This window comes from Necator americanus, chromosome I (assembly GCF_031761385.1).
Source record: "Necator americanus strain Aroian chromosome I, whole genome shotgun sequence".
NCBI classification, from domain to species: Eukaryota; Metazoa; Nematoda; class Chromadorea; order Rhabditida; family Ancylostomatidae; genus Necator; species Necator americanus.
Genome location: NC_087371.1, coordinates 5629332 through 5645090, shown reverse-complemented (window position 1 = coordinate 5645090; position 15759 = coordinate 5629332). Strand labels below are relative to the sequence as shown.

Below are 15759 nucleotides of genomic sequence, written 5' to 3'. Positions count from 1 at the left end.
ATTTCTGATTTTTACTGCCTGACGGTGGTGAAGTGTGTAATTGTGTTATATTTCTAAGGTTTGTAACTTTTCTTTTCGCTCGCTAGTTAACGTATTACTCATGTTATTGCTATGATCTCTTGAAAGTCGTTAGGGTTATTTCGATTCTTTACTTTGAACATTTGCTAGTTATATTCTGTCGTTTTCTTTCCCAGCGACTGTCTTTCCAAACAATGCCTCAATATAATGAAGTAAAGGATGTATGCTCAGTAGAATTTCACTTTAAAAAAGTTATACTTGTAAACTTGCGCGACTTGGACTAATAAGAAATTTGTAAACCACGAGTATTACGAGTAATATCGTAGCAGTTAGTATTTGTATTACGAGTAATATCGTAGCAAGAACGGAAATTGTAAAAGGAAGGAAAGAGAGAGAGAGGAAAAAATCTGTGTAACTTCGAAGAAAGCACAATCAGAAGTGCTTTGGAGAACAACTTCTTCTACATTTAGATTTTTTGGAATGAATAGACTCACTTGAAGCCAACGAGATTGGCACAAAAAAAGAAGTGTGAAAAGGTAAAACACGTGAAGTGAGTTGTTTTTAGACATGTACAGTCGGGTCAAAATAACATAAAGCTCGGTGCATAAAGCTGCGTAAGCGGCTGCACTTGAAGCGATGCTGTTGAGTGCAGCGGTTAGGATCTAGGGGCATTTGCTAGCACCATTCATTCACTACAATTCGCGATAATCCCACCTCTATACCAACCGCTAACTCTACCCTTCGACCACTTATGCAATTGAACCAAGCTTTATGTTTGTTGATCCGACTGTATATGACGTTCTTTCATTCGGTTGTACGTAAGTTCAGAACTGAGTTACTAGAACTGTGCTGAAAGCAGGACACTAGCGAGACTCTGGTCTTCACACAAATACTTGAATAGAAGCAATATTTGTATTGAGTAAGAAAAGTGTTGAGAAATGTTTGAATCAAGAAAATAAATCATCGGAAATCCAACCAGTTGTTCAAAGTGGTTATTGAAAATGCTAGAAATCCTCCTGAAAACACATGGTTTGACATTCCAAAAATATGTACGTGGTGTAATCGAGTTAAGTTTTTTAAAGTAGAGCAAATTTTGAAACTATCAAGATTAGTCATGAAACGCCAACACCAGGAAGAAAGGTCTCATATTTATACCACAATTTTGGCTGAGGGAAATATGCTAGAATTTTGTACATCAGTGTCATAATATCACAAGTGAATAACCAGCACCTACAACAAAACACATATAAAACAGAAACAAAATGTGTATTAAATAAATACTTCACGTCAATTACCCGTTGAATTTGTGTGCACAACATGTGGTTTTAGCACAGCTTAGTGAGAACTTAATCGTCTGCTATACGTAATGAATCTTCTGGACTATTGAGATCGTCATCAATTTGCATCGCATTCGGATCCGGTGAAGGAGATCTGACAAAGGGAAGTAGAACGAAAAAAAAAAGTTGAAAGCGTTTTCCCATACTGAACAAAATCCCGATATATACAGTTACGTTGAGAATTTGCCGTTCTAATATGTGGAACCCGTTAAACAGTTCAATTCGACTTCGTATACTGAGCACAAAAATTGTGAACACCCTTTAGGACGGTACCTTATACTTTGAGTAGGAATATGTGATGGTGGTCGAATCCATGTTCCTCCTCCAGATGATAGTGTAGCCTGAGGGGGTGGAGGGCCTTTTGGTAATGGTATTGAAGATGTAATTCCACGAAATGGTGGCGCTCCAATCATTGAAGGCCTGAAGTTATGTGGTATTAACATGTCTGAAATTATATGTTACAAATATAAGAATGTGAAAAAATAAACAAGTATTTTTAAAAGCACTTTGAAGCAGACGAACTGGAAGCGCAAATCAGTCTGTTCCAAATAAACAAGCACATGAGATAGAAGGAATGTTATTTAAAAGTAGCGTAGTTAGTAGTTACGAGCCAGCTACATGAAAAGCGGAGCAAGGCCGACTTATCGCTTTTCCATTAAGCGCGACGGAAAATCGAAAACATTGATCGCTTCCCGAATTCCACTTCCAGTCTACAGTCGGCACAACCAGGGTTATCAGGATGAAGAACGTCATCCCGAGGCTAGGCGTTCGACAAGCAGTCGCAATAGTTAAATAACAAACTTCATTGGTTTCCAAATGAATGAAAGCATAGATCGAAATCAGGTAATCAACCAGCCCCACTTTTCCGCTAAAGTGTCTGCCAATTCTGGATGAACATTAATAGATCTACCTACTTTTACTCGAAGTAAGTCTCAGCTTCAAATGAAAGTATTATCCCCAAAAAAACATTACGGAATCTGCTCCGTAATGTTGCTCTGTAATGTCCATACCATATTGTGGTATGTGGAACAAAAGCGCCATTCAAATACTCATACACATGAATCAAGAAAAAAATGTTTCCAAATATCAGAAAAACGCTTAGATGATTCTTTTAAGAAGTAAAAGGACCTTTTCTCACCTCCTATCCCTATGGTCAGGAATTGGTGGTGGCTTCCGTGGTGGTCCAACACCCATTGGTGGCCCGGATGATGGTCCAGTCGGTGGCGTACTCAGCAACGGTTGACGTGGTAATGGAATCATTGGTGGCGGTGGGATCGGGACGGAACTTTTCCTTGGCAGCGATGGTTTCGGAGGAAGTGGGGGCGGATTCGGAGTAGGAGCTGTGATAACTGGTATACAGCTACCGGTATTATATACCACAACTTTAGCGGCACTATCAAGTTATTCTTTCTAACAATTATACTGAAGATACATGCAGATTTGTTACAACATATGCGAACACATACTTGATAAAGGGGCAGGTGTGGGCTGGACCTGTTGAATAGGCGCAGCAGTGGTTGTATCCTTCTCCTTTGGGCTCTCTTTAACTTCTTCTCGCTAAAAAAAGAACCATTTATCGAAGAAATAGGAGTTAGAACGTAGCAAGAAAAGAATTGAAAATTATGAAAGTGGAAACCTTGGGGATTTTGAAATTCTTCAAACTGCCAACAAATCCGAATGGTAACGGAGCGCCTGAAGTCTTAGCAGGACCACCGGACGAGTCAAACTGCGACGACGATACAGCAGTCTGCAAGATAATAGACGCTACTGAACTACAAATTAAGCAAAAGAAAACTAATTATCAACTATCAAAGGGTTTAAAACGACGTCAGACGATTTCTTCCTAATTACTAAGCAAATATCCCACTTCTCATATGTCACATGACACTGAGTCACGCGGTGCAGTGTCTATTCATCGTTCCTCTCGCCCCTATTCACAAAAGTACCCTTGTATATTTTGTAGCACTATCCGCAAAACAGAAACCTAATGGTTAGAAGTAATGCGAAAGAGAAAATTTTGAATGAACCCCAAAATATTAGCGGGAATTTCCGCGATCACCAACCTTATGTCTCTTGTGTTCACGGTCTTTTTCCTTTCCTTCAGCTTTTCTTTTTTGTCTTCTAGCTTCATCGGTTTTCTCCTTATTTCTTTCCTGTAGAAAAAAAAATAAGCATGGTGAGGAATAAATTACTTATCTGCCTTCATTTTCAGTAGCTCTGTCAGACTATCAATTAAATCGGAATTCTCTAAGAAATTATTGAAGGATAAAGTAGAAGTAAGAAATTATTGAAACTTAAACAAAATTTTCAAATGGGAAATAATTATCGCAGATAAACCGCTCACCTTATGCCCTTCCTTCTTCTCTTTATCTCTTTTCTTTTCCTGCTTTTCGAGTTTTGGCATCGCCTGCATGGGAACTGACTTCGTTTTTTGAGTTTCTACAGAAGGTGATGACCTTGATGGTACTTTCGGAATCTGAAAAATTACGGTAGTGTGACCATAGAACGAAATAGTGGTGATCATCCTCGAAAGATTCTACTTCGTAAGCGTTGTACTATCAATCAAACCTTCAAAATCAGTTTGCTTGCGCCTTCGATCTTCACTGTTGGTGTTGTATTTTGAGAGCTGTCATTAGATGCTGACGGGTCTCGTAGCGGTTCAGAAACCCTTGGAGATGATGTGCCCGCCTACAAAGGGATAGTTAAGACCCGTAAATAAACTATTTGCAATAATTACAGAATGCAGAACTATGAAATACTATGAAAAACGGACATCGACGCAGGTGGTAGCGGGGCAGTGACTGTACATTGATGAAAACAACCAGATGTTAAATAGCGGTTTTTGTGGACCGATTTCCCAAGAACGAATGAACAAACAGTTTTTCTCCCCAATTAGACGAATAAAGAGTGAAACTTTAAACGAGAATGCTCTTGTTTACAACAGAAGTGTGTGTAGTATATTTAAATTAAGACAAACGTGTATACACGCACAATCACTTGTCAATTTGTTCTGCTGCACAAACAGCGGGGAGACCTAATACTTAAAAATGAAATTTGAAATATGATCTCACCGGAGCGGTGACGGTCAGAGGTGGGATTGGAGACGCATTTATAGTCGTGTTTGGAAATGTGGTCGACGGTACTGCTGACGCGGCCGAGATGCGTTCCTCAGCCGGTGGAGGCGATTCCGTGCCGTCGTCATAGAGATCACTGGAATATTTGGTGATGAATTTATAAAAACAAAATACTAACAAATAACGCTGAATACCAAATTCCACGCACCTGAATACGCTTCTTTTTGCAGGAGGAGTTGATTGTGGTGCCGATGGAGTTTTTAGTTTTCCTACTACTACATCAAGGCTTTTCCTTTGTTGATTCGCACGAGGTGAGGGGAGTGGAGCTGGCTGACTAACTGACGGCGACGCTGCTGCTAACGGTGAAGGGGGAGGATGGACGGCAGTAGTGGATGGAGTGCTGGCGGACGTATACAAGGGACTCATCGACTGAAACAACACTTTACACTTGTGCAAACTGAATTCCCCTGTTAGTAGTTGAAATGCTTGTTAAAATGACTATCCATGAAAGGAATTTCTTCAAGAAATATGAACTATACTTTTAGAATCTCAAACACTCTCTAAGAGAATCTCATAATTAACATGGGAATTCTGATCATTCTTGCAGATTATTGCTGTGACCAGAACAGAGCTCGATGGTAATACGATAGTTCGTGAATTTAAGTAAAGTAAAAAAAAAGTAAAAACATCGCATCTAGACACAGAGATGATAAATCGGAGCAGTTTGCTCTGAGTAGCTGCGAAAGAAAACTACTTTTTGTGGACTTGGACAACACTAGAGGGCAGGGGCACCAATGTCGTCGAAATCCACGCGACATCCTAAGAATCAAAGCAAAATTATCCATTTCCTATGTGAATAAACCTACATGCGAGGGGCTATTAACCGCCGAAGAGGCAGCTGTAAGTTGACCTGCTGCTGGTGACGGGAACATCGTCAACGTCTTTGGTGGTGGTGGCGGATCACATTCATCATCCGATTCGGTGTCCACATATGGTGATGAAGGTGTTCCAACTAATCCTGGAAACATAAACCTGGAATAGAGACTAATCAAAGTACAGCAAGAAGCTTACCCGTACTGGTCATTGGTTCGAAATCACTATACGATCGCTGCAATGGTGGAATCATTCGTTGTTGCATTTCTAATTCGGCATGTGTCATTGCTAGAGCTCCTCTTCGAGAACCACGTGGACGACGAACCCCTGTTTTGCCTGCAACCACAACTTTTTCTTGTTATTTACAGATAATCCGTTTCTAAGCAGCGTTCTTCTATCGCCAGTACACGCAGAAGAAGGAGATCCGGATTCATATGACTTTACAGATTTGACTTCAATAAGTTAAGCTATCATATTAGAAAAGGAGTTGGATGTAAACAAGGACACCTATTCCTCGTTTTGCCCTAAAAGAAAAATATCACAGATTGCTACTTAGTTGTGTAGCAATGTAATGTAATTAATCACATTACCGTCGTGAACTAATCAAATGCAATTAATACCAGTCACATTTAATGTCGAAGGAGGGGGTTGTTTGACTAAAAACGCAATAAAATAGTCTTATATATGGATAATCTTAGAATCAGAAAACTCTGTAGGCGCTATGATATAAAAATCTGGAAAAAAAAACACCGGTCCAAGCAAATAGATTATAGCTGCCTTCGTCTACGAAACGCATCACGATTAGAAGTACTGGGGAGCGTAATAGTACGATAAAAATAAAATCAATAAAATAAAGTCACGCACTCCACGAATCTGAGGTGGTGCTGATTTCGGGTGGAGTATTCGTATACGGGATGGAAGACTACGGAGAGGGGGGTGATACCGTCCATTTCTTCCTAATTGTCGTAAAAAACGGCCCAGAAGATGCGGCGCCGCACAAGGTTGGCGCGCTCCAGTCGAACTCCCTGTAGAAAATAGTGCGCCAAAACGCCTGAAGCCGTATCTTCCGGGCCGTTTTTTACGACAATTAGGAAGAAATGGACGGTATCACCCCCCTCTCCGTAGTCTTCCATCCCGTATACGAATACTCCACCCGAAATCAGCACCACCAGATGGGGTGATGCCTTTAAAGTAGTAGCACCTCGGATAATAGCGGAAGAAAATGGGATTGAAAGAGGAAAGAAAAACATGGATGAAGAGAGTGTCGAAGTCACAGAGTGATTAAAATATTTACAAGATAATTATGCATTTATGAACAATCACTATAGTCGTTTCCCTTGTGTATGGGAAAAATGAAGGAAAATGAACAAGCTTAGAAATTACGAACTAGAAAATGAAAGTAAGTAAAAATCAATTACCTCTTGGTTTTCGAGTTCCGAGACCTGTTATTGTAGGATCTTTCACGGTCGGAGACGACATTTCACCAACTCGATCACCCATATTAGCTGATTTACGAGCCCTTGGACGACGCTTAGTCGGAGCTGAAAATGTCGTGGAAAGCGTAATCTGCGAAAGCTGTTAACGACTGATAAAACATTGCTGTTCAGGAGCTGTTCTCGTATTTCTACGATCTATAAAACGAAAAGAATCTTTGAAAAAAAAGGAAAAAAACATTTAAAAAGTCACTCACCTCCCCTGATGGATTGTCCGGAAAGGGGGCTCCCCACAGCACCATATGCAAACGGGGTATACTGAGGAGAAGGCGACGGATAAGCCGAACTGCTTCCAACTGAACGATCATCGGCGAACTCGAAAACGTCCGTGGACGCAGATGCCAAACCGACTGCTGCTGCAGCACTGACAGTGTGCTAAAGCTAGCATTATTGCGAGGTGAAATGTGACATCAATGGAGAATTTCCTAACGGGAAAAACTATCTGTCGAAGGAAATCCTGAGTTTCTAATTCGAGGCAAAAGCTAGCAATTAAAGTGATAATTAGGCGAATAAACATTCCACAAAGTATTTAACCTAAACTCATCCATAAGTTAGTGTTCTCATTAAAGTAAAGAAGGTCATGCAATTATACATGATTTTTAAAACACTTATGAGTGGACTGGCTTAAATCTATAGACGATGGGTGCAGATTTTTTTAATGAACGAAAATTATGTCAATTTCATGTAACAAGTTGTAACAAAGAACTTCTGCGAAGAACAAGTTTTTTTTGTAATATTACACTACCATCTTAATGCCAGTGTAGTTGTTCCTTATTCTTCAGAAAAAGCCTCGTAATCTGATAAATATACAGAGAATGTGAATATGTTTCTCACAAGCTTATTTCATTTTTCTCGCAAATATGGACAACAAACAGTATAGGCTCGTCTTCGTTGATATGATAAATGCCATATTGATTGTTCCACTAAAGTTTTGGATCCTTGTGAGAGCCACGATGATAAACACCGTGACTACATCAGTGAATATTTCGACAAGAAAAAAAAAAAACGAACCCCGCCATTCTCTCTTCAAAATCTATTCGTCTTTTCAATCGTGACAAAAATATCGTTTTTGAACTATGATGATTCAAAAGATGGGACTAACTCAAAGGTAATAATAAAAAAGAAGCATTTCTACAGTTAAAGCCCTCTCGGAATCTTCAAGGGTACTCTCGTAAAGATATTTTAGAAGTAACATAATTCTTGGTTGCATGAATTCTCAATTACATTCAGCTAGGTGTGTAATATCTGCAGTTTCTTTTTTCTAAACCGTCCTCAATCTTTTCTCCCTTTCTCGTATCGTAGTTTCATTCGCATTATTTTGTTGTTTTTTTTTTCATTAGATTAGTTCCAAGACAATGTATTAAATCCAAATTGTTCACCTATAAAATTCTCATTCCATTACTTCAACTATCCCACACCACTATAGACATTTATATTTATATTTCAACTGCCACTATAGATGTCCACTCACCTTCATGTTCAATCGAGCCGTCTCTAGTGGGCTAAGCTGTGGGACACCGCTACCAGGGCCGAGAACACTGCTACCACCTATGCAACCAGGTGGTCGTGGTGCTGGGCTGGTCGAGGGTCTGGCCGTTAGCGACGGTGTTGATGTCTTGCTGTCGTCATCCTCAAAGTCAGCCAATTGGCATATTGCTTCCTGTAAGACATATGATTTCAATCTCGACCAGCCCAGCACTACAATGCATAGAGCACTTCAACGTCAACCGTCATTTCTAGATGTTCTTTCGGGAATTTTACAGCATTAATTGTTTTATTGTTAGTTATGATTACGAATTGCTTCAATTATGATGCCGAAAACAGTCTAGCAATAACGGTGACCGTAGTCCAGTGTATATTGGTAAATTTCAAATCATCGAGGATCACTGCATTTGTCATTCACGAGATCTTACTAGCTGAGCCAGGAAAACCAACAGCTACCTCCACATCAACAGCGTACTCTTATCCTATTACAGGTAGAACTAAAACGTTATCCTTAAGGATATTCTTTTCTTCTATAGCATATGGCAGAAGTCTCTCAAAAGAAATGAATTTCAACGACACATAACAGTGATCACCTCGATGATCTAGGTTTTACCACCAACTTCCATCTTAAAACTCGTACCAGGTCTGAAATTGCTAGAGCGGTATCAGACTGCACTCGTTGTGTGCGCGCCTCTGCTCGAGCGATCGCAGCAAGACGAGTGCCAGACTCGCACGTGATTTCTTTGTAGGACGCTAGAAGTCCGCCTCGCGTTGCCATCGGCACTGAATGCACCTCGTAGGTGAATTCAGGTGAAGATGGTCGACGCTGTTTCTGTTGTTTCCTGCTGTTCAACATTGGCAACCACGCAGTGCCAACTTTATCCATATTTGATACAATGTTTGTCTCGTTGTCAACTTCCACTGTGTTTGAGCTGTTCTCTGCGTCACCACCAACACCTTGACATCCGAGTTCCTTGAAGACGCGAACCAAAGCGACAGGTATTGAACGAGTTCTGAAATAATCGTATTTCTGAAAACTGAATAAGCGTCAAATGAGTCACACTAATGCAAAGTATTAAAAGAAGAAAAAGTGCACAGAATAAGGGTATTTTGTGCAAGCAATGATCAGCATACAAGTGTAGCAAATAGCGATGCATCAGATACCATATACGAGCTAAACTTGAGGATTGAAGCGATTGTGATTTATATTCGACTGAACAGTATCAATAATTCTCAAAGTATTTGCTATCTAAAATTAGACGTGATCGTAGGTTTGACCGCAATTGATGATGCAAGAAGCAAAAACCAAAACTCTGCTTCATGTACTGTCGAAGTAGAGAATTACGAACGAAAATTTCTACAGGAATAATAACTTCATTAGAGTGATTGAATGTTTGTTCTCAATAGAATTATTGCTGTGTCAGCATTCGCCAATCTTTTGCATTTTACAACGAGACAAACGAGATAGGACAAAAGTTTCTTAGGAGAATTACAAAGAAAAATCTTTTGAAAAAAAAAAGAAAGAACTCACGTATTAATCCTAGTAGTGAGCAAAGAGTCCAACTCGACGTTAACTTTTTCGCCATCCGAATCCTCCACGGTACCGATCCATTCGAATTCACGAGTCAGCTCGATACGAACTTAAACATACTTCCAATCACAGGATTATTTTCTAACAGGAAAGATGGATGTAACTTACTTAGGTACATCTTGCTTTCCGCACACAACGATAGTTCAAAACGAGCTGGAGAGGGAACTATTCGAATGTCAACATGTGCCAGACCTTTCTTCCATTTCCCGGTACTCATAGCAAGGAGAGACTCCCACAGGCTATTATGAATAGCTTGAGCTCTTACGATGGATACAACCTTAAACAACTACTAAAAGGAAGGGAATTCAATTGGAAGAGACATTTATCACTCATGCCTCCGCCAAATCCGCTCCGTTTCCAATGCAAATGTCAGAAATCACGCAGTCCTTCTCGTCTAGGAGTGAAGTTGTATTTACTGTGTACCAGTGCTGAAGATGCGGTTCTGGTAAACATGTGCGCATCACAAGCTCTGGCTCCTAAGCGATATCCATCAGAAATAGGAAACATAAAGATAACACGAAGCAACAATAGAGCTTCGTCGAAAACTCACCTCGAATTTGAAACCGCTCATGTATCGGTATAGATTAACGTTTTCTTTCACAGCAGCTGGTCTAGCTAAATGTCGTTCCAAGCGACGCCACATACCGTAGCTGAACAGCATCGGCGTGGAAAAATGAAGTTGAAGGCTTGCTTTGCAGATGGATAACGACGACCATGGGTTGCTGGAAACATATTGCTCTACAGGAAGACAATCATAACCCAGATAAATGGAGAAATAAGTTGGAAGAGAGGAATCAACAACAGTCAATCGCAAAGTGCTATTTGATGAACGATATACTGGCCTATGACAAGTAGAAACTAAGAAATTTATATTTAAAAAAGTCTAGAAAACGACTTATGCATAAGGAGAACCAACTTCGATAGCTTTGAAATATGTTGAATTTATTGTAGAAAAGCTGAAGTAGCAAATAATTTCTCCATGAAAGGAGTAAAATAACTAAAGAATAAAAAATAAGATGTGTCTTATTTTGTTCTCTTTTATGGCTCTCTTAGAAACATACAGAGCAAAATATGGCACTCCTAAAGGAAAAGAGGATATGCTTCAGATGATCCACAAAAAGTTAGCTTCGTAACGATAGAACATACTAGATCAGAAAAGGGATAAAATAGATCTTGTCAATGGGTCTTTTTGTTCGCATAATTTGAGCTGGAAAATCCAAATGTGCTGATATTTTGGGAACTGACCGAACGTCTCCTGCAGGCATTTGAATCTCTTTGTCAATCGAAACTACCGAAAGTTCCATGTAGTCGAGATTGTCCAAGTCTAAATCCTCAAATTTGACGGAATAACTAGATTTTGGAATTTCAATCATTTCAAGTTGTAACATTTCATTTACGAATAGCATTAATAGTACAGTGATCAGTTATTCTATCGTATCATGTAATATATAACGGTATTCATTCAAAGTTTATCAAGAAAATATATATTACCCGATAGCTCCAATTGTCTTCTTCGTGTCGTAACAATATAGCTCGGCTCAACGGTGTAGTAGATTCTAGCAGGTCTCAGAGGAGTTCTAGGAAGCAATAGGCCATGAAGAAGAGTGGATATCGCTTCAAAAGAAAAATTGCCACGGCTTGACGACAAGAGAAACCCTTCGAATAAATCGAGGGCATTTACACAAAAGCTCCTCTCTGCCCTGTAATCGAGAATGAAGTTAGCAGGACAATACATTTAAAAATGTGGGCAAAAGATAGTTGCCATACACAGTCATATTGCTTGGAATTGTTGCTAGAACTGCAAATATCTTGCTTCGAAGTTTACCAAATTCTCCAGCTCGTATCAGCTCAACGGCTTCGTCACAGACAACCGGTTGTTTTCCAAAATATCCGATTTTGCACGAGGTGACCTAAATATTTCTTATTTGGTTCGACGCCGAATCAGTTATGAAAATCAAGAGTAAATAGTGCATACTTCGTCGCCGTCGTGAGAGAATTCCAGTGAAACGTCTACATTTTTCATAATTGTAACGCCTAACTGAGATGTCAATGAACATCTAAAGTTGTTGCTTCAGTAAAAGAAAAAGAACTCAGGAAAAAAATGGACCCACTCTAAGCTGTCGGATAGCTGCTTCAGCTTTACAGAAAGTTCAGCATTCTTGTCAACTGAAAATAATATCGAAATATGGCTCAGTGTATGATCAATAATAGAAAGACGCAAATTCTATCCACTTCAGTATCAACACCACTTAAAACATGCAAAGAGAAAGAATGTGTAAAGTATTGAAAACAGCTAAAATTGGAAATTTACATAGCCATTAAGCAAACGTGCCTTATTTCTCTCTGTTTATCACTTTTTTTAGAAGCTGATAAAAAATGGAACAAAAGAATTCGTTTTTCAATCTTGTTTTTGTTTACCACATCACATGAAGAAAAAAAAACAATACGTTGAAATAACACAAGCACAGTTTTAAGCTCGAATTGCTTAATCTCCTCTATCTTTTTAAATGATTGCAAGTGATGTGCATGAGCCTTTAAGAAGAAAAGTCTTGATTAGAAATCCACAAATATGATTTAGATAGTAAGAACACGATCAGAAAAGACTGCAGATCAAAATTATATATCGAAACATGGATTCATCTTATGTAATCTCTAGTACTCGTTCTAACTGACATCAATTAAAAGAAGAAGGAGCCGGTTAAGCAAAAAAACTAGGAACAATAAACACTAACCGGGGAGATTACGTCGGATGGTAGAGATAGCCTGTAGCAGATCTATACGCCCTTCAGTATCAAAAACGAACCGTTTTTCCTGAAAAAAAATCTACTGATAATCAAGTATCAATACATACTCAACGTAAATGATGGACAATCAGTGGATATATGAACATAAAGGCTCCGGATGATGACAGCAAAGGAGCTGTTTGAAAAAAATGACGCATCTCATTTGCTACCAAAATTACTAAGCATACACATTAAGCAGAACTTTCTAAATAAACAACTCCTAAATAGAGAAGAGCCCAGGCCGTCGACAAAATTCAACTAACCATCAAATTTCTACGAAGAGCCTGTTGAAAGCCGTCCCATGACAACTTTGAAGCGGTTTGTCGAATTTTCTCGATTTTGATTTCTGCATCAATTTTGTCCAAGTCGAACCCATCCTCCAGATCTCCGGCTAAGACCATAACTTGGTCTGGCAAAATGATGGATTTAAGTTTAATCCACTTTCCTGCAATGTTAATCATATATGCATTGAAAGCGAAACGCTAGTGAAATTATTGTGAGCACGAAAAAAAGGAGGAAAAAAGATTGTGGTGGTTGAAAACGAAGCAGCAGTAGGTAACTTGACGTTTTAATTGGAGAAGAATAAGAATGAATGCGTTAAAATGAACGCTGATCTTCTTTCTTTTCAATGAGTAGTACAGGCGCGAAGGAATCATTTCTAGAACTTCACAAGTGGATACAAGATCCAGGAAAAACAAAAAAAATGGAGCATTGATTCAAAGACCAATCGAATAGATGAATAAATGGAAATATACCATAAAATTACGACTTGCGCAACTTTTCAGTGAAGAATAAGCCCAGTGAAAGCAAGAAAATACAAGGAAATGGTGGGAAGAACAAAAACCAAAGGCAGAACCACAACCACGATTAAAGAATTACGTAATATCTAGAAGGATTTTTATCTAAGTCGGATCTGGACCTTGAGGAAAAAAAAATCTCCCAGGACACGCGTATGACATCCTTGGAGACCTGCAAATTATGTCTTAAAGGGACAATTCACTCACATTACGGTTGAGATATTCATGAAAAGAGCGCATTGTTGCTTTTATTGGAGTTTTTAATCCTGAATCCTGATCTTCTTCCGCAGTTCTCTCCTTCTGAGGTCCTGGAGTGAAGTCGATCCGGTGGCCACCCACCTCCAGAGGCAATATCCTGACCATCCTTCTTGGTTTGCCTGTTTATTCGATGAACCATACTACCAAGCACAACGGGGAATGCACGTAGAGAGAACGGATGAATCGCACCGGATAATCCATGCACACACGCACGCTCCTACCGCAGACCACGCCTCTTACGCCGAAGCTGCAGAGTAACGATCTTCGTACATACGCGTGTTGTTGCCTGAAATTGTGGAATGAGATAGCAATGTAGGTTCGGGTCGGGAATTCACATCCAAACTACTGTATCTCGTCTTAGTGGGTATTCTAATGTGTTAGACAAACATACCTAGGGGGAAATGAAGTCGGGGGAGGGGGTACTTAGTGGCGGGCGCCCTTATTTCTCGACGCTCTAACTTACATTTTTCTCTTAGTGACTTTAGTTTACATGTCATAGATCCTCTAAGACTAATGCTTAGAATTTAGGGGCCCGATCGATTTAATTATTTACTTCGAGAAATAAGAGCGCCACTGAGTGCACCCCTCCCCCCACTACATTTTAAGCCAGACCCATTATTTCGACAATATGTAGTGCTAAATTCTTTTAGAGAAAGAATCTAGTGCGCTTTACGACATTATAAGACATTATATTGTGCAGTAAGAGCCGGAAGAGATAGGCTTAGATCCTTTAAGTGATAACTAAGATCGAATGCAAGCAGCAACCGGTACATCAGGAGAATTGTCCCTCTTCATCGGCCTACATCAGGCTCTCCGCCGCTCTTCTCAGTCGTCATGGATGTCATAACGGGAAATCTTTGGAAGCCTGTATCATGAACATTACTCTTCCCAGATGACGTCAAGTCGACTTCTCAGGACAAAGAAGGACTGAAGCAGCAAACTGAAGTGTGGTGCGATAGTATACCAAGGTTAGGAAATTTTACGGGATCGGTTATTCTTCTTTTGCCTTGTTTCGATTGCAGCCGCTCGCTAAAATGTTTCCGAGGTAGAATGTCGCGTAATTTACGGTGTTGGAATCTCTCCACGCTCAGTGTTCCATCATTTCTCGGATGCAACAACAACAATTCTTATAAATCATGTGTTGTTGGGGGAAATTCTCCGACGAGAAGGATAGTTTTTCCGCCCCGGTCATGCTTTCCATTCTCCTTTTTCAATCTTTTGTTGTAACATTTAGTATCATATAACAAATATTGGCAAAGGAGCTTTTGAACTCTCGTACAACATCAAGTGTAGGAAGTGCATCCTATTACTTGTCATGGATGTCCCGGATGGATTTTAACAACGAAACTTGGGATTTTCTTTAAAGGCATCACCCCACGAATCTGAGGTGGTACGGATTTCAGGTGGAGTATTCGTATACGGCATAGTAGATTATGGAGAGGTGGGTGATTACGTCTATTTCTTCCTAATTGCCGTAAACAACGGCCTGGAAGATGCGGCGCGTGCACACGGCTGGCGCGCTCCAATCGAACTTCTTGTGGAAAATAGCACGCCGGAACGCCCGGAGCCGTGTCTTTTTTGACAGCCCGTTCAAGTAAAACCATTGGACGGGTAGCTGAGGGAACCGGTACGTGTGTAAGGGTAAGTGTTCTAAGACGATTCCCTCAACACGTCAGATTCGTGGTATGCTGTTTTTAATCGTCTTACGTGTCCCTTTCTTCTGAGTTCCTTGTAGTTTTCAAACTATTTTTCCTGCGCTTGTTTGCAACACCTGAACTACGGCACTTGTAGTGCCTCTACGCGCTTAAACGATGCGATAGAACAATTATTTATGACGATAGTCAATCTTTCAGTAATCTACAACCATCCGTGGGTACTCTCCCTGGAGTTCACCAGCTCGAAGATTCGAATGATTTCTCACTAAAACACCCATCGAACTGTATTACGTCTACATCGCATCTAACAGCTCGGGAAAGAGCTTTCAGAAAGAAATGGAGATGTTAGGATGAAAACAGCCACATCGGCTGTACATCGTGTGGTGTTGGAGGCG

General features: G+C 40.0%; 1 protein-coding gene across 2 annotated transcripts; it reads right to left on the bottom strand.

Annotated features, from left to right (window-relative positions):
* Positions 1–1364: 1364 nt before the first annotated feature.
* Positions 1365–13848, bottom strand: RB195_004595 (uncharacterized protein; the record flags this gene model as incomplete). 2 transcript variants are annotated; one of them, XM_064182512.1, is made up of 28 exons in its annotated part: positions 1365–1449; positions 1629–1775; positions 2494–2695; positions 2822–2912; positions 2992–3102; positions 3419–3508; positions 3700–3831; positions 3924–4043; positions 4427–4565; positions 4638–4858; positions 5296–5447; positions 5501–5638; positions 6721–6843; positions 6993–7170; positions 8267–8455; positions 8921–9293; positions 9812–9920; positions 9980–10148; positions 10207–10347; positions 10422–10593; positions 11117–11195; positions 11363–11571; positions 11639–11781; positions 11847–11928; positions 11983–12037; positions 12604–12682; positions 12918–13099; positions 13791–13848. In XM_064182512.1, 28 exons carry the CDS (start codon positions 13846–13848, stop codon positions 1365–1367), a joined length of 3969 nt encoding a protein of 1322 aa, XP_064033779.1. The 2 variants fall into 2 exon arrangements, with proteins under 2 accessions (XP_064033779.1, XP_064033780.1); XM_064182513.1 differs by lacking the exon at positions 13791–13848 and having other exon boundaries at positions 12918–13055.
* Positions 13849–15759: the final 1911 nt, after the last annotated feature.